Raw genomic sequence first — 16,604 nt, forward strand, 5'->3', positions numbered from 1 at the left:
TGAGTATGATGTTGCTGTGGGTTTTTCATAGATTCCTTTTATAAGGCTGAAGTTCTCTTATTTTCCTACGTGTTCAGCATTTTTCTCATGAAAGGGTATAAGATTTTGTCACTTTTTGTGTGTGTCTACTGAGCTTTTTTCCCCTTCATTCTACTAAAATGGTACATTACATTGATCTTCGTATGCTGAAACACCTTTGCATTCTTGGAATAAATCCCGCTTGGTCATGGTATACAATTCTTTTAAAAAAATGCTGCTGGATTTTGTTGGCTAGTATTTTTGCTGAAGAATTTTTATCTATATTCCTAAGAGATCTTGGCCTATAGTTTTCTTATGAAATATTTGTCTGACTTTGGTATCAGGGTAATGCTTACCTCATATAATATTTATTCTTCTAATTTTTGGGAGAGGGTGGGATTCATGTTAATTCTTTAGTTGTTTGGCAAAATCACCAGTGAAGCCATTGGCCCTCGGCTTTTATTGTTGGATTTTTTTTTTTTATTATGGGTTCAACCTCTTTACTTGATATAGGTCAATTCAGATTTTCAACTTCCTCACGTACTTTACGAGTTTCTAGGAATTGGTATTTCATTACATTCATTCTAGGAACTGGTACATTTCATCTAAATTGTCTAATCTGCTGGCATTAAAATTGTTCATAGTATTTGTCTATAATCCTTCTTAATTCTATAGTAACAGTAATGTCGTCATTTTCTTCCTAATTTTGGTAATTTGAGTCTTCTCTTTTTTCTTGACCAGTCATTAAAAATTTGTCAATTTTGTTGATCTTACCAAAGGACCCAGCTTTTGGGTTTCATTCATTCTACTGTTTTCCTATTCTCTGTTAATCTTAAATGTAATCTTTATTATTTCTTTCCTTTTGTTTTCTGTGTTTAGTCTGTTCTGTTTAGTCTTAGATCTTTTATAATGTAGGCTTTTACAGCTATAAATTTCCCTCTGAGCACTGCTGTCATTACATTAAGTTTTGATGTACAGGTTTTAATTTTTACCTTTTTCTAACTTTTAAGTTCAGGGGTACATGTGCAGGATGTGCAGGATGTGCAGGTTTGTTACATAGCTAAACCTGTGTCATGGTGGTTTGCTGCACAGATCATCCCATCACCTAGGTATTAAGCCCAGCATCCATTAGCTATTTTTCCTGATCGTCTCCCTCCTCCCACCCCCCTTCCTCCTGCAGGCCCCAGTGTGTGTTGTTTCCCCAGTTTCCCCACATGTGTCCATGAGTTCTCATCATTCGGCTCCCACTTTATAAATGAGAATATGTGATGTTTGGTTTTCTGTTCCTGCATTAGTTTGCTGAGAATAATGTCTTCCAGCTCCATCCATGCCCCTGCAAAGGACATAATCTTGTTCCTTTTAATGGCTGCATAGTATTCCATGGGGGTATACGTACCACATTTTCTTTATTCAGTCTATCACTGAATGGCATTTAGGTTGGTTCCATGTCTTTGCTATTGTGAACAATGCTGCAATGAACCTACATGTGTGTGTACTTTTATAAGGGAATGATATATATTCCTTTGGGTATATACCTAGTAATGAGATTGCTGGGTCAAATGGTATTTCTGCCTCTAGGTTTTTGAGGAATCGCCACACTGTCTTCCACAATGGTTGAACTAATTTACACTCCCACCAACAATGTAAAAGTGTTCCTTTTTCTCCATAACCTTGCCAGCATCTGTTGTTTTTTGACTTTTTAATAATAGCCATTCTGACTGGTGTGAGATGGTATCTCATTATGGTTTTGATTTGCATTTCTCTAATGATCAGTAATGTCAAGCTCTTTTTCATATGCTGGTTGGCCACATGTATGTCTTCTTTTGAGAAGTGTCTATTCATCCTTTGTCCACTTTTTACTGGGGTGGCTTTTTTTTTCTTGTAAATTTGTTTAAATTCCTTGTAGATGCTGAATGTTAGACCTTTGTCAGATGGATAGATTGCAAAATTTTCTCCCATTCCGTAGGTTGTCTGTTCACTCTGATGACAGTTTCTTTTGCTGTGCAGAAGCTCTTTAGTTTAATTAGATCCAATTCGTCAATTTTACTTTTGGTGCAATTGCTTTTGACATCTTCGTCATGAAATCTTTGCCCATGCCTATGGTCCTGAATGGTATTGCCTAGATTTTCTTCTAGGGTTTTTATAGTTTTCGGTTTTACATTTAAGTCTTTAATTCATCTTGAGTTGATTTTTTTATTTTTTATATGGTGTAAGGAAGGGTCCAGTTTCAGTTTTCTGCATATGGCTAACCAGTTCTCCCAGCACCACTTACTAAATAGGGAATCCTTTCCCCATTGTTTTTGTCAGGTTTATCTAAGATCATACGGTTGCAGGTATGTGGTCTTATTTCTGGATTCTCTATTCTGTTCCATTGGTCTGTCTGTTCTTGTGCCAATATCAGGCTGTTTTGGTTACAGTAGCCTTGTAGTATAGTTTGAAGTCAGGTAGCGTGATGTCTCCAGCTTTTTTCTTTTTGCTTAGAATTGTCATGAATATTGAGGTTCCATATGAATTTTAAATGGTTTGGGTTCCATATGAATTTTAAAATAGTTTTTTCTAATTCTGTGAAGAATGTCAATGGTAGTTTAATGGGAATAAAATTGAATCTATAAATTGCTTTGGGCAGTACAGCCATTTTAATGATATTCATTCTTCCTATCCATGAGCATGCAGTTTTTCCATTTGTTTGGGTCATCTCTGATTTCTTTGAGCAGTGGTTTGTAGTTCTCCTTGAAGAGGTCCTGCCTTCCCTTGTTAGCCATATTCCTATTTTATTCTTTTTGTGTCACTTGTGAATGGGAGTTTATTCATGATTTGGCTCTCTGGTTACCTGCTACTGGTGTATAGGAATGCTAGTGAATTTTGTACAATGATTTTGTATCCTGAGATTTTGCTGAAGCTGCTTATCAGATTAATAAGCTTTTGGGCTGGGACAATGGTGTTTTCTAGATATAGAATCATGTCATCTGCAAACAAAGACAGTTTGACATCCTCTCTTCCTATTTGAATACGCTTTATTTCTTTCTCTTGCCTGACTGCCCTGGCTAGAACCTCCAATACTATGCTGAATAGGAGTGGTGAGAGAGGGCATCCTTGTCTTGTGCCTATTTTCAAGGGGAACGCTTCCAGCTTTTGCCCATTCAGAATGGTATTGGCTGTGGGTCTGTCATATATGGCTCTTATTATTTTGAGGTATGTTCCTTCGATATCTAGTTTATTGAGAGTTTTCAACATGAAGGGATGCTGAATTTTATTGAAGGCCATTTCTGCACCTATTGACATAATCATATAGTTTTTGTCTTTAGTTCTGTTTATGTGAAGAATCACATTTATTGATTTGTCTACGCTGAACCACCCTTGCATCCCGGGTGATATCATTAGGCTTTGTGTCCCCACCCAAATCTCATCTTGAATTATAATCCCCATAATTCACAAAGAGATGGTCTGGAATTGGAACTTATGTTTAAAAGGAAAGCACAACATAAACGTTTGGAAAATTTCCAGTCTGACGGAGCAATAGAAAAAAAAACTCAGCTGCAGAAATTTGCATAAGTAATAAGGAACCAAATGTCAATTGCCAAGACAATGGGGAAAATGTCTTCAGGGCATGTCAGAAGTCTTCACAGCAAGCCCTCCCACTGCAGGCCCAGAAAGCTAGGAGGAGAAAATGGTTTCGTGGGCCCAGGGCCTTGCTGCTTTGTGAAGTCTCTTGGTACCCACAACCCAGCCATGGCTAAAAGGGGCCAATGTACAGATCAGGCCATTGTTTCAGAGAGTACAAGCCCCAAGCCTTGGTGGCTTACATGTGGTATTGGGCCTGTAGGTGCACAGAAGTGAAGAAATGAGGTTTGGGAACCTTCACCTAGATTACACAGAATGTATGCAAATGCCAGGATGTCCAGGCAGAAGTCTGCTGCAGAGGTGGAGCCTGGAGCACCTCTGCTAGGGCAGTGTGGAAGGGAAATGCCCACACCGAGTCCCCATTGGGGCACTGCCTAGAGGAGCTGTGATAAGAGGGCTACCAGACCCCAGAATGGTAGATCCACTGACAGCTTACACCATGTACCTAAAAAAGCCATAGACACTCAATGCCAGCCTGTGAAATCAGCCAGGAAGGGAGCTGTACCCTGCAAAGCCACAGGGGCAGAGCTGCTCAAGGCCCTGGGAGCCCACCTCTTGCACTAGTGTGATCTGAATGTGAGACATGGAGTCAAAGGAGATCATTTCAGAGCTTTAAGATTTGGCTGCCCTGCTGGATTTCAGACTTGCATGGGGCCTGTAGCCCCTTCGTTTTGGCCAATTTCTCCCAATGGGAATGGGTGTATTTACCCAATGACTATACCCTTATTGCATCTATGAAATAACTAACTTGCTTTTGATTTTATAGGCTCATAGGCAGCAGGGACTTGCCTTGTCTCAGATGAGACTTTGGGGGGGCTGTTGGAAGGCTTGATTGTGTTTTGAAAAGTGAGGACACGATATTTGGGAGGGGCCAGGGGTGGAATGGTTAGGCTTTGTGTTCCCACCCAAATTTCATCTTGAATTATAAACCTCATAATCCCCATGTGTCAAGGTAGAGTCCAGGTGGTGGTAACTGAATCATGGGGGTGGTTTCCCCAATGCTGTTCTTGTAATAGTGAGTTCTCATGAGATCTGACGATTTTATTTATTTACTTATTTATGAGGTGGGGTCTTGCTCTGTCACCCAGGCAGTAGTGCAGTGGCTCAATCTTGACTCGCTGTGACATCCACCTCCCAGGTTCAAGTGATTCTCATGTCTCAGCCTCTGGAGTAGCTGGGATTACAGGTGCATGTCACCACACCCAGCTAATTTTTGTATTTTTAGTACAGATGGGGTTTCACTATGTTGGCCAGGCTGGTCTCAAACTCTTGACTTCAAGTGATCCGCCTGCCTCAGCCTCCCAATGTGCTGGGATTACAGGTGTGAGCCATTGCTTCTGGCCAAGATCTTATGGTTTTATAAGGGCCTCTTCCCCCTTCATTCATTCACTCCCTCCTGCCACCTTGTGAAGAAGGTGCCTGCTTTGACTTCCGCCATGATTGTAAGTTTCCTGAGGCCTCCCCCAGCCACATGGAACTGAGTCAATTAAACTTCTTTTCTTTATAAATTACCTAGTCTCAGGCAGTTCTTTATAGCAGTGTGAAAAAAGATTAACACACAGGGGATGGAGCCTACTTGGTCATGACAAATAAGCTTTTTGATGTGCTGGATTTGGTTTGCCAGTATTGAGGACTTTTGCATCGATGTTTATCAAGGATATTGGCCTGAAGTTTTCTTTTTTTGTTGTATCTCTTCCAGGTTTTGGTATCAGGATGATGCAGGCCTTATAGAATGAGTTAGGGAGGAGTCCCTGCTTTTCAATTTTTTGGAATAGTTTCTGTAGAAATGGCACCAACTCATCATCGTACCTGTGGTAGAATTCAGCTGTGAATGTCTTGTCCTGGGCTTTTTTGGTTGGTAGGCTACTCCTTACTGCCTCAATTTCAGAACTCACTATTGGTCTATTGAGGGTTTCAATTTCTTCCTGGTTCAGTCTTAAGAGGGTGTATATATCCAGGAAGGTTTTTATTTTCATTCCTCTCAAAGTATTTTCTAATTTCTCTTGTGACTTCTTCTTTGGCTCACTGGTTTTAAAGAATGTGTTGTTTCATTTCCACATATTAATTTTCCAGTTTTCTTCCTATCAATTTCTAGTTTCATTCCATTGTGGTCAAAAATATAGTTATTATTTCAACCTTTTAAAATATATTGAGACTTGTTTTATGGTCTAACATACAGTCTATGTTGGAGAATGTTCCATGTGCACTTCAAAAGAATTCTTCTTGTTGAGTTGATCTTTTTATCATTATATAATGTATTTGTCTTTCGTAACAATTTTTAACCTGAAGTCTATATTGTCCGATATTAGTATAGTTACTCCAGCTCTCTTGTTTACTGTTTGCATGAAATATCTTTCCATCCTTTCACTATCAACCTATTTCTGTCTTTGGATCTAAGGTGTGTCTCAGCATATATCTGAATCATTTCTTTTTTAAATCCATTCTCCCAATCTCTTCCTCTTAATTGCAGTTTAATCAATTTACATTTAATGTAATTGCTGATAAAGAAGGACTTCTGCTATTTTTCTAGGTCTTATACAGGCATCTCTTTCTTTTTTGTCCTTTGCTTTATTGCACACTGCTGATATTGCATTTTTTACAAACTAAAGATTCGTGGCAACCCTGTATCAAGCAAGTCTATCAGCATCATTTTTCCAACAGCATGTGCTCACTTCCTGTCTCTGTGTCACGTTTTGGTAATTCTCACGATATTTCAAACTTTTTCATTATTATTATATCTGGTATAGTGATTTATGATCTTTGCTATTTCCAGTATTCTGTTTGGCTTTCAACAGTTTGATTATAATATGTCTTGGTGTAGACGTCTTTATTCCTACTTTGGAGTCACAGAACTTCTTGGATGTGTAGACTTAATGTCTTTCATTAAATTTGGTTAGTGTTTGGTCATTATTACTTCAAATATTCTTTCTGCCCCTTTCTCATTCTGGGACTACCATTTTGTGTATATTGGTACACTTAATGGTGTCTCACAGATTTCTTAGGCTCTGTTCATTTTTCTTTATTCTTTTTTCTTTCTGTTTCTCAGATTGGATAATCTCAATTGACCTATATTCAAATTAGTTAATTATTCTGCCTGTTCAAATCTGTTCTGTCAATGTACTTTTCAGCTCCAGAATTTCTATTTGATTCCTTTTTTATAATTTTTATCTCTTTATTGATACTGTCTACTTAGGACATTGTTTTTCATGGTTTCCTTTAGTTCTTTGCCCATAGTTCCTTTAGCTCTTGAGCATATGATTTAAAGTCCACATTAAAAATGTCAAATGTCTTGGCTTCCTTTGGGACAGTTTCTATCGGTTTCTTTTTTCCTGTGTATGGGTCATAGTTTCTTGTTTCTTATGCCTCATATTTTTTGCATTTTGAATATTATAAGGTGGCAACTATGAAAATCAGATTCTCTCCCCACCCCTGGGTTTGTTGTTGCTGTCTGTTATAGCTGTTATTTGTTCAGTGACCTTTTTGAGCTGATTTTATAAAGTCTATTTTTTTGTCATATTTGGCCAATGAATTCTCTGTTCTGTTAGCTTAGTGGTCAGTTACTGATCTGACAGAGTTCCTTAGATGCCAAGATTCCAGTGTTCTTTTCTTTTTTTTTTTTTTTTTTTTTTTTTTTTTCCTGAGACAGGGTCTCACTCTATTGCCTAGGCTGGAGTACAATGAAGTGATCATGGCTAACTGAAGCCTCTATCTCCTGGGCTCAAGAGATCCTCCCACCTCAGCCTCCTGAGTAGCTGGAACTACAGGCATGTATCACTATGCTCGGCTGATTTTTAAAATTTTTAGTAGAAACAAGGTCTCGCTATGTTGTCCACACTGGTCTCAAACTCCAGAGCTCAAGCAATCCTCCCACCTCAGCCTCCCAAAATGCTAGGATTACAGGCATGAGTCACCAAACTCAGCCACGTGCATTTTTTCTAGATTGAGACACTGCTTATTTGCTGTACACTTCTGATTAGTTTCCAGAGTTCCAATAAAGTTGATGTTGGCTGTTTTTGCCAATTATTACTGCTTTTATGGAAGGCTTTTGGAGTTCCCTGCTCTGCCAATTTTGCTCATGTCACCAGGCAAAGTATCTTTTAAGAAACAGTGAGATATATTTAAATTATAAAGCAAGAAAGGTGTTTTATTACCATGGCACTACTGAAAAGATCAAGCAGTACTTCTAGCAACATGCAGTATAAATCTGGACACTAACAGTCACTAAAATCATGAATGTAAAAATATTATATATAACATAGACATAATACCCAGATAATATTATTGTTGTTATTGTAGCATTTGGTCAGGGAAAGAGTCTTCAAAATGCTGGAGCAGTAGTCGAGCAATAAACCTGATAATGTTCTTAGGATTTAAAGTGCCCAAACAATAATCTCACTAAAAAAAATGGAGGCGGTAACTATTCCTTCCTCTTTTGTACGGAGTCCATTTCTGTATTCCTAAACCCTAACACAGTGCCTGGCATATAGTGGATATATTAAAGAAATTTCTTATAAATACATAAAAATGTGTGCAGAAATAACCTCTTTCTATCCCTTAAGGAAAAGAAAGAAAACATCAACATTTATTAGAAACCCATTATCTGTCAGGCACTGTGCTCAGTGTTTGAAATATACTGTATCTCATTTAATCCACACAGAGACTCTATGACATAGGTATCATCATCCCCAATTCATAGACATAGAAATGAGAGAAGTGATCTTTTCAAGTTCACACAGCTGAAGTGAATTATTTAAACCTACAGTATCTCTATAATTCTAAGGCCTGTACTCTTTGCACCACAGCATACTGATCTAACTTACTCTACTCTGCCACAGAACAGACTCAAAACATCTAGGGAAGCTCTGTCTATCTGAACACATAATGAAGGCATAAACAAGAGAAAGCAGCACTGTCTGAAAAGCAACTTGCTTAAAATGTCCACTGCCAAGAGACCAGATGGTTTCTGGGACGTCTAGTTAGGCTAAAAATACCCGCACCCACAATGAGTGTGATTTACAAACAAAGAAAAGCAGGGGTAGCCAGTATAAACATGCAGCTGGAAAGCTAGAAGATTTAATGCTTACAAAACACTGCTTAAAGGATTTCAAATGGCCATACAAGATATAAAACGTTAGATGGCTTATGCTCTCAATTGCTTGCTCATTACTCTCTCTGTCTCTTACATACCTACACCATACTTGTTTCTTAAGGGTAGCTTCAGGTCTGACAGAGCTGAGTCCCACCAAGAAATTAAGGTTGGAGAGGACCCTCCTGCCAGTCTCTGGCCTGAAAGACCCTTCCCACCCTCTCCATCCTGTCACACATACACACATCTCTCTCTCTCTCTCTCTCTCTCTCACTCACTCACTCACTCACACACACCCTGGATTGAAACCCAGAAGCTTCTTTAGACCTTGGTGCAGCTGCTATCCACCCAGAAGTTGGTAATATTTTGTTACACTCTGGGTTATCTGCCTTGTCTATACTAGTATTTTCATTTTTTTAGGTGTACAATGTAATGGTTTTTAGTATAGTCAGTTATTTAACCATCACCACAATTAATTTTAGAACGTTTCTGTCACCTCAAAAAGGAACCCCATACCCTTTAGCTATCACTGCAAACCCCACTTCCTCCAGCCCTAAGCAACTACTCATGTATTTTATGTCTCTACGTATTTGCCTATTCTGGACACACACTTGTATTCTTTTACTGATGGACAGGAACACTTGTTTCCATAGTTCTATTCCAAAAGGCCTAACATAATGCAGAAGGATCTGAGTTCTCTTAAATGAGAAATAACTGGACAGATTCTCACTTTTCTCTGTAGCAACCATGTATCTTTTTGGAACAATGGTGGGTATAAATTATTTTTTTAAAAAATGGAAGGAGAGCAGCCTTCTGTTGCAAAGATAGATAATTTCAAAACACATATTTAAGTGCAGGGCCTTTTGTCACAGAGCTCTGATAATGACAGAAAGAACGTAGATTTGGAGTAAAAAGAGAACTGGGTTCCAATTCCATCTGTGTACTCTACTGAGTTGAGAGATTGTCGGGTGAGTCACTTAACCTCTTCGAATTGCAGCTTCCTTTGCTGTAAAACAGTGATGTTACACATTTTGCAGGATGAATATGAGAATTAAATCACATGAGGTATGCTAAGAACTCAACATGGCAGAGAGCCCAAGGAAGCAACGGGAAAAGGCTAGCTCCTGACACTACCCCTCACCAAATTTCCAGGCCTTTCTGAAGACTATGAGAATATTTCTGTTCTAAAATGGCAGAGATACTACTGACGCTTCCACCACCATTCTCCTTAAGCTCCACACTGCTTCTCCTTAAGCTATCTTCCTTTTCCAGCCATATTCCATTACTTTTAATAAGATTTGTCCTCTTAATAAACAGGCTGGTAAACACTTGACTTGTTCCAATTCCTTTATCTCTCCAACACACACACACACACACACACAGGCCATCATCAAGCCTTGCTATTTCAACTCACTGCTTCATCTTCTTCTCATAATCTCCTCTCCCTCAAGCCACTGTTTGACTATTCCCCACACACAATTTAAGTCTGATCTTTATTGTTACAACTTCCTAACGGCCCCCACCCCCTTTCTTTTCATGCCCTGGCCTCATTTCCTCCATCCTTCAAAACTCTCGTTTAAGCCACCTCTAGACATTTCCATTTTAGAGGAAGAATCTTAAGAAATCATAGAGTAAACCCCCATGCCCTAGCTTGGAGGTAAGGCATAACACTCTGCAATTTTACCTAAATGAGACTGAAGGAGAGCCAACTGATTTTACTCAAGGTCACAATGCTACTTCTTCCCTAAAACTCCACCCCTTAGTTCTCTGGATCTGCTTCTTTTCCTCAATCCTGAAGCTAGTATTCCAATATCACATCACTTATGCATCTGCTTGGTTTCTGTTACCTGAATGCTTCTGTATTTCATTTGTGAATTTTAAGGAAGGGTACCTATTTCCCAGAGGGTCTTCAGATTTCAATTCACTCTAACATTGGCTGGACATGTGTTTAGTATCTCTGTCAGTAAGACTCTGTCTCTATCTGTCCTTATATATACACTGTATAGAAAGCACAGCCACTTTAAGTCCCCTGATGTGCCACACTCTGAGCCACCAGAGACTCAGGCTTAAAAGTATCTGCACGTTAGAAAACAAAACAATGTAGCTATGGTTAATTTCTACTAAGTAGAACACAGATCTTTCTTTTATAGCATCTATAAAAAGTATCAATATAAACTATTGCTAAAGCATTTGAAGGCTAAAAAGCAACTTCATAGCATAAAAATTTTATCAATGTGGTCACTAGACTTCCCCCTAAATCCCATATTAATCCTATGGAATCTAATCTAAAAAACAGCCATCAGCCAATCTAAGCTCCTAGAGCCCTCTCCCTCCTAGAGGCCCTCTGCTGCAAGTTTGACAATCAGTTCTGACAAAGCCCTAGTTTAACCTACCAACAGGCACAAGGCCTGTCTTATTCAAACATTCCACAAATATTTACTGAGCCCTTACTAAGTGCCAGGCACTGTACTAAGTATTATAATGATGAACAAGATGCTATCCCTGCCTTTGATGAGTTTAAAGTCTAGAGGAGAAAGTGAACAGAGGCAGCATGAGGATCTATTAAGAAGGTATGGAGTACAGTAGAAAGAGCAGTAAACTCAGAGCCAAGAAGCCTCAGTTCTAACTCAGTTTCCTCCTGTTTTAGCAGTCTAAGATTTGGCAAGCCATGTTCTCTCTCTGGGCTTTAGTCTCCCATTTATAAAATAAATGGACTGAATAAGATGATATTTAAGGTCCTTTTCAGCTATAAGAGTCCATGTTCCAAGAGAAGATAAAAATCGCAGCAGCAGCAGCAGCAGCAGCAGTAATATTCACTGAAGACTTAGCATGTGCCAGAAATCTTGCTAGGAACCATTTACTTAAGATTCCATTTTGTACGAAATGGCATTACCGTCATTACTACATCACTTTAAAAAAAAAAAAAACTGGAAAGAAGACTGGTTTGATTATGTTTCTTTGTATGGTTATACTCTATTTACAAGAAGAATCTGAAGTGATTTACAGTAAAAATACATAATGACAAATAAAGACTACATTAAGTAATACATGTAAGAAGGGTACAGCAGAAATTATTTTTTAAATAATTAGGCAACAGAGAGCTCCCGTCTCAAAACAAAACAAAAACAACAAACAAACAAACAAAAAAGCCCCAAAATGAAAGGGTCTGGTTGTGTATTCACAGGAGCAGCAAGAGAGAGAGATCTACTAAATAATACTGGTGGAAAGGAAGAGTTGAACCCTAGAGATAAGGGTGAGCAATATCAGCTTTAAACAAAACAGAAAATGAACTGGGGTGAAGATTGTTTCTTTGGCCAGACACAGTGGCTCACACCTATAATCCCAGCACTTTGGGAGGCTGAAGCATGAGGACTGCTTGAGCCCAGGAGTTCAAGACCAGCCTGGGCAACACAAGGAGACCTCGTCTCTACAAAAAAAAGTTTTAAAAATTAGCCAGACATGGTGGCACACACCTATGGTCTCAGCTATTCAGGAGGCTGAGATGGGAGGATTGTTTGAGCTCAGGAGATTGAGGCTACAGTGAACCATGATTGCCCAATTATACTCCAGCCTGGACAACAGAGTGAGACATTGTCTAAAAAAAAAAAAAGATTGTATCTTTACATCTGTATATTAAAACAGAGCAAGGCAGCTGTTCACAAAATGTCTGTTGAATGAATATGTATGAGTCTTCCTTCTTTCCTCCATTTCTTCTTTGCTTCCCTTCCTTCCTCCTATCTATTCATCTTTCCTTTCCTCCACCTAGCCCTTCATTATCCTTCTAGCACCCATCATCTATCCAATTCCCTCTTCCTTTCCTTCCCAGGGCCTACAAAGTCTAAAGGATCAAGAGATTCCTTGACAAAGGTCTTAAAAACTTTTCAGTTTGCTCTCTTGAAACCTATAAAGATATATTTTAGGTCTAGGCATTGAAAAGAAAATCAGTTCTGTCCTCACTTCCTACTAAGTCCAGAAGGAGAGTCTGTGCATATTGTCAGACTGAAGAAGACTTTGTTGTTTCCTCCCAAGATAAAAGGGTCATACTTTGCAGCACAGCAATTAGCACAATCCTATCCTGAGGATGTCAGAAAAGGGGTGTTACTTTTCCTGAAAAATTCAGGTCAGCCCTTTTTCCCTAGTCCATATTTGAAAACCAATTGCCACCTCTTTTCTCCCCTTCCACCTCCCCACCGAAGTAGCCACAACAAATACCTTTGCTGCCCCAGTCCCTTTTATCTCATACCCCAAAACCAAAGAACCCTGACTGAATTCAGCATCAGTCTCTTACCCTGCCAGGAAAGCTAAGGAGTAGGAGTTGTTCTTGGAAACAAATGCCGAGCGATGTGTCTGTGTCATCTGGCCTCGAGAAGGTTCTTCATTCTCTGAATCTGAGAGACGTGCAGGACACTGGCAGGGAGACAAGGGAGACAACACTGTCCATTTGAAGTTCCCAAGGCATCTACTCTAACTATAGGTTCAAATCCCTTTCTCTATGTCGCTTCTCTGTGAGCTCCAACCTATGTTTCCAACTGCCTCCTGGAGGTACCAATCTCAAATGCGGTTCAAATTCAATATATCCAAAATCAAACTCACTATATTTCTCTTCTGTAAGCCCCATCACCAACCCATCTAGAAAACTAAATGCCATCTATTTCTGTCCCTTACTTCTAATTCATAGTAACATTTGGATAGTGGCTTTAGGTACTCCAACACTTCTAAATATTTTATTTCATTTACTGTTTATGTCACTCCCATTAAAAGCAGGGTGATTATCTGTCTTTTACAGATAGCAAACTGAGGCTCAGAGTAGTTAATTTTCCTGGAATTACAGGGTTAATACATGGATAAAACTAGTTCTTAAATTAAGAGCATTAGTCTCCAAATTGTCTCCATGCTATTTCCCTCTATTCTATTCTACTTCTAGAATGTCTCTCAGATCTAACTCTTCCCATTTATATTCATGGTCATTGCCTTACCTTAGATTCTTATCATCTTTTTCCTGGACTACTGCAACAATCTACTTACTGGTCTCATTCTCTTCAGGCTTTCTTCTCTCTAATACTCTCCACACCACCAAGAATTATCTTTCCAGCAATCACTCCCCTGCTTAACTGCTGGTGACTTCAGGGTAAGGTCTAAATGCCTCAGCCTGATACTACAACCTTCACAAACTAGACCTAACCTTCTTTCACAGCTTTTCCCCCACCAGTTCCCACACACGGAACTCCCTGAGCTCTAGTACAACCAAACTACTTTTTACTCTCCACATGTACCACAGTCTTTCAAAACCTCCATCTACCCATTTGGATATGCTACACCCTTTGCCTAAAATTCCGTCTGTGCTCTCTGCCTATAAAATACTAATTGGCCTTTCAGAGTCATCTAAAATATCACTTTTTCTGCAAAGGCTTCCAAATCATCCTAGAGTTAGTTTTTCCATCTTGTTTATATCCATTCATTTATCGTTGTTTTACTTTGGAGTCCCTTTTTAGAGTCTTTCCAATTACATTAGAAACATCTTAGAGGTATGTCTTTTACATATAATGTCATGAAGTTTTGCCTCATTATTAAACATGAGAGTCTTTTTCTTTTAAAGGATAGTAACTAATCACACTGAACTGTAGCTTCTTATTTAGGGATCTGTTCTGCTTTATGCAGTGAGCCCTGTGAGAGCAAGTGACCATCTTTTTAAAACATTTCCAATACTGTTATATAATAGGTAAATAAGAACTGTCTGCTCAGCTGATGATTAACCAATTATCTAATGATCAAATGATTATCAAAGTAAGAGTTGTAGATGTAGGCACGCAAGGCATCATATGGCTCCCAGTACCCTGCATTCCTGAAATGCTTTGTTTTTCTCCAGGCTGACAGGCACAGCGACACAATAGGCTATATTTCCTAACAGTTGGCCTTTGAGAGAGATTTGAAGAATTACAATTTACAGAGAGGCCTTTCAATTTTGTAGGGTATCGTTCCTCAGAGAACTCTGTTGTACAAAATATTCAATGAAGAAACTTTAATAGCACCAACCCATTATCAAATTTTATATAATATTCTCTTCTCAACTCTAGAAAAAAGAAAAGCTTTGATACCAATAGACTCAATAGGGAATAATGGCAATTTCTGTCTATATAAACCTCTCTTCATAATTAAATCAGTACCAAGTAAAAAGTGTTCAAATCCTAGCTCTGTCAGCTATCACTGTCACTGTGGGTAATCTTTTAAGAAAAATTTCAGTTTTATAACAGATATATGCCAAGTTCCTTTTTTTTTTGGAGACTGAGTCTCACTCTGTTGCCCAGGCTGGAGTACAGTGGCACGATCCCGGCACACTGCAACCTCCGCCTCCCAGGTTCAAGCGATTCTCCCACCTCAGCCTCCTGAGTAGCTGGGATTACAGGTGCTCACCACCACACCCGGCTAATTTTTGTATTTTTGGTAGAGACAGGGTTTCACCATGTTGGCCAGGCTGGTCTTGAACTCCTGACCTCAAGTGATCTGCCCGCCTCAGCCTCCCAAAGTGCTGGGATTACAGGTGTGAGCCACCACGCCCAGCGCCAAGTTCCTTTCAATTATTGCAAAATAAATTACATTACAAATATATAACTAATTATTCAGACAAAAGCTCTCCCACCCCTCTACATTTCTATTCCCAATATTTACCCCTCATCTTTCATCTTTGATAAAAAAAAGCTCCAAGGCACTATGGATTCCTAAAATGGTACAAAGCATGCATAAATTAAATCCTTGCGGTGACATCTAAAACAATGTTGTACCTAAAAAAAAGTAAAAGAAAGATAATACTCAAAGTTGACAAGATGTGAGGAAATTAGTTTAGTACTCCTCACGTACTACTGGTGGGAGCATAATAAACCTATAATAAATATAAACCTTCTGGAGGGCAACTGTAATAAACACCAAAAATGTTAAAAAGAACACTCTTTTTGACCTGGTCACTCTACTTCTAGTAATTTATTCTAAGGAACTAATAAGAAAAAAATGAGACAAGTGGATTTCATCACAATGGTGTTTAAGATAGCAAAATATCAATAAAAGATTACTTAAATAAATTCTACAGTCAAGAATATTATAAGACCACTGGATAATGGTGTGGATTCTTTACACACAAAAAAACAGGCCGGGCATGGTGGCTCACACCTATAATCCCAGCACTTTGTGAGGCTGAGATGGGTGGATGACTTGAGCCCCGGAGTTCAAGACCAGCTTGAGCAACACAATGAGACCCTGTCTCTACAAAAACAAAAACTTTAAAAAAAACTAGTCAGGCATGTAATAGGCATCTGTGGTCCCAGCTACTTCAGAGGCTGAAGTAAAAGGATCGCTTGAGCCCAGGGGCTTGAGGCTACAGTGAACTATGTTCACGCCACTACACTCCAGCCTGGGTGACATAGTGAGACCCTGTCTCAGAAAAAAAAAAAAGGCAAGAAAGAAGGAACACCTACAATTTATTTTTTTGTTTGTTTTTGAGACAGAGTCTTGCTCTGTCACCCAGGTTGGAGTACAGTAGCGTTATCTCAGCTCACTGCAACCTCCGCCTCCCGGGTTCAAGCAATTCTCCTGCCTCAGCCTCCCAGCCTCCCAAGTAACTGGGACTACAGATATGCGCCACCATGGCCAGCTAACTTTTGTATTTTTTATTAGAGACAGGGTTTTGCCATGTTGGTCAGGCTGGTCTTGAACTGCTGACCTCAGGTGATCTGCCCACCTCAGCCTCCCAAAGTGCTGGGATTACAGGTGTGAGCCACCGCATCTGGCCAATACCCCCAATTTAAGATGAACTAAAACAGGTTATAAAACAGTATCTAGGCTGTGCGCAGTGGCTCATGCCTGTAATCCCAGCTGAGGCGGGCAGATC

At 39.3% G+C, this 16,604-nt stretch overlaps 1 protein-coding gene across 2 annotated transcripts in view; it reads right to left on the reverse strand.

Moving 5' to 3' along the window:
- Positions 1–16,604, reverse strand: part of RNF169 (ring finger protein 169) — a 96,363-nt gene that overhangs the window by 12,805 nt on the left and 66,954 nt on the right. For both annotated transcript variants that reach the window (XR_004033568.1, XM_030828759.1), the window contains exon 4: positions 13,014–13,132. Coding sequence is in view for 1 of the 2 variants with exons in the window: in XM_030828759.1 (XP_030684619.1) it covers positions 13,014–13,132 (119 nt within the window). In the remaining variant the exon portion in view is untranslated. The remainder of the gene's footprint in view (positions 1–13,013; positions 13,133–16,604) is intronic.

Source organism: Nomascus leucogenys, chromosome 15 (genome assembly GCF_006542625.1).
Source record: "Nomascus leucogenys isolate Asia chromosome 15, Asia_NLE_v1, whole genome shotgun sequence".
Taxonomy (NCBI): Eukaryota; Metazoa; Chordata; class Mammalia; order Primates; family Hylobatidae; genus Nomascus; species Nomascus leucogenys.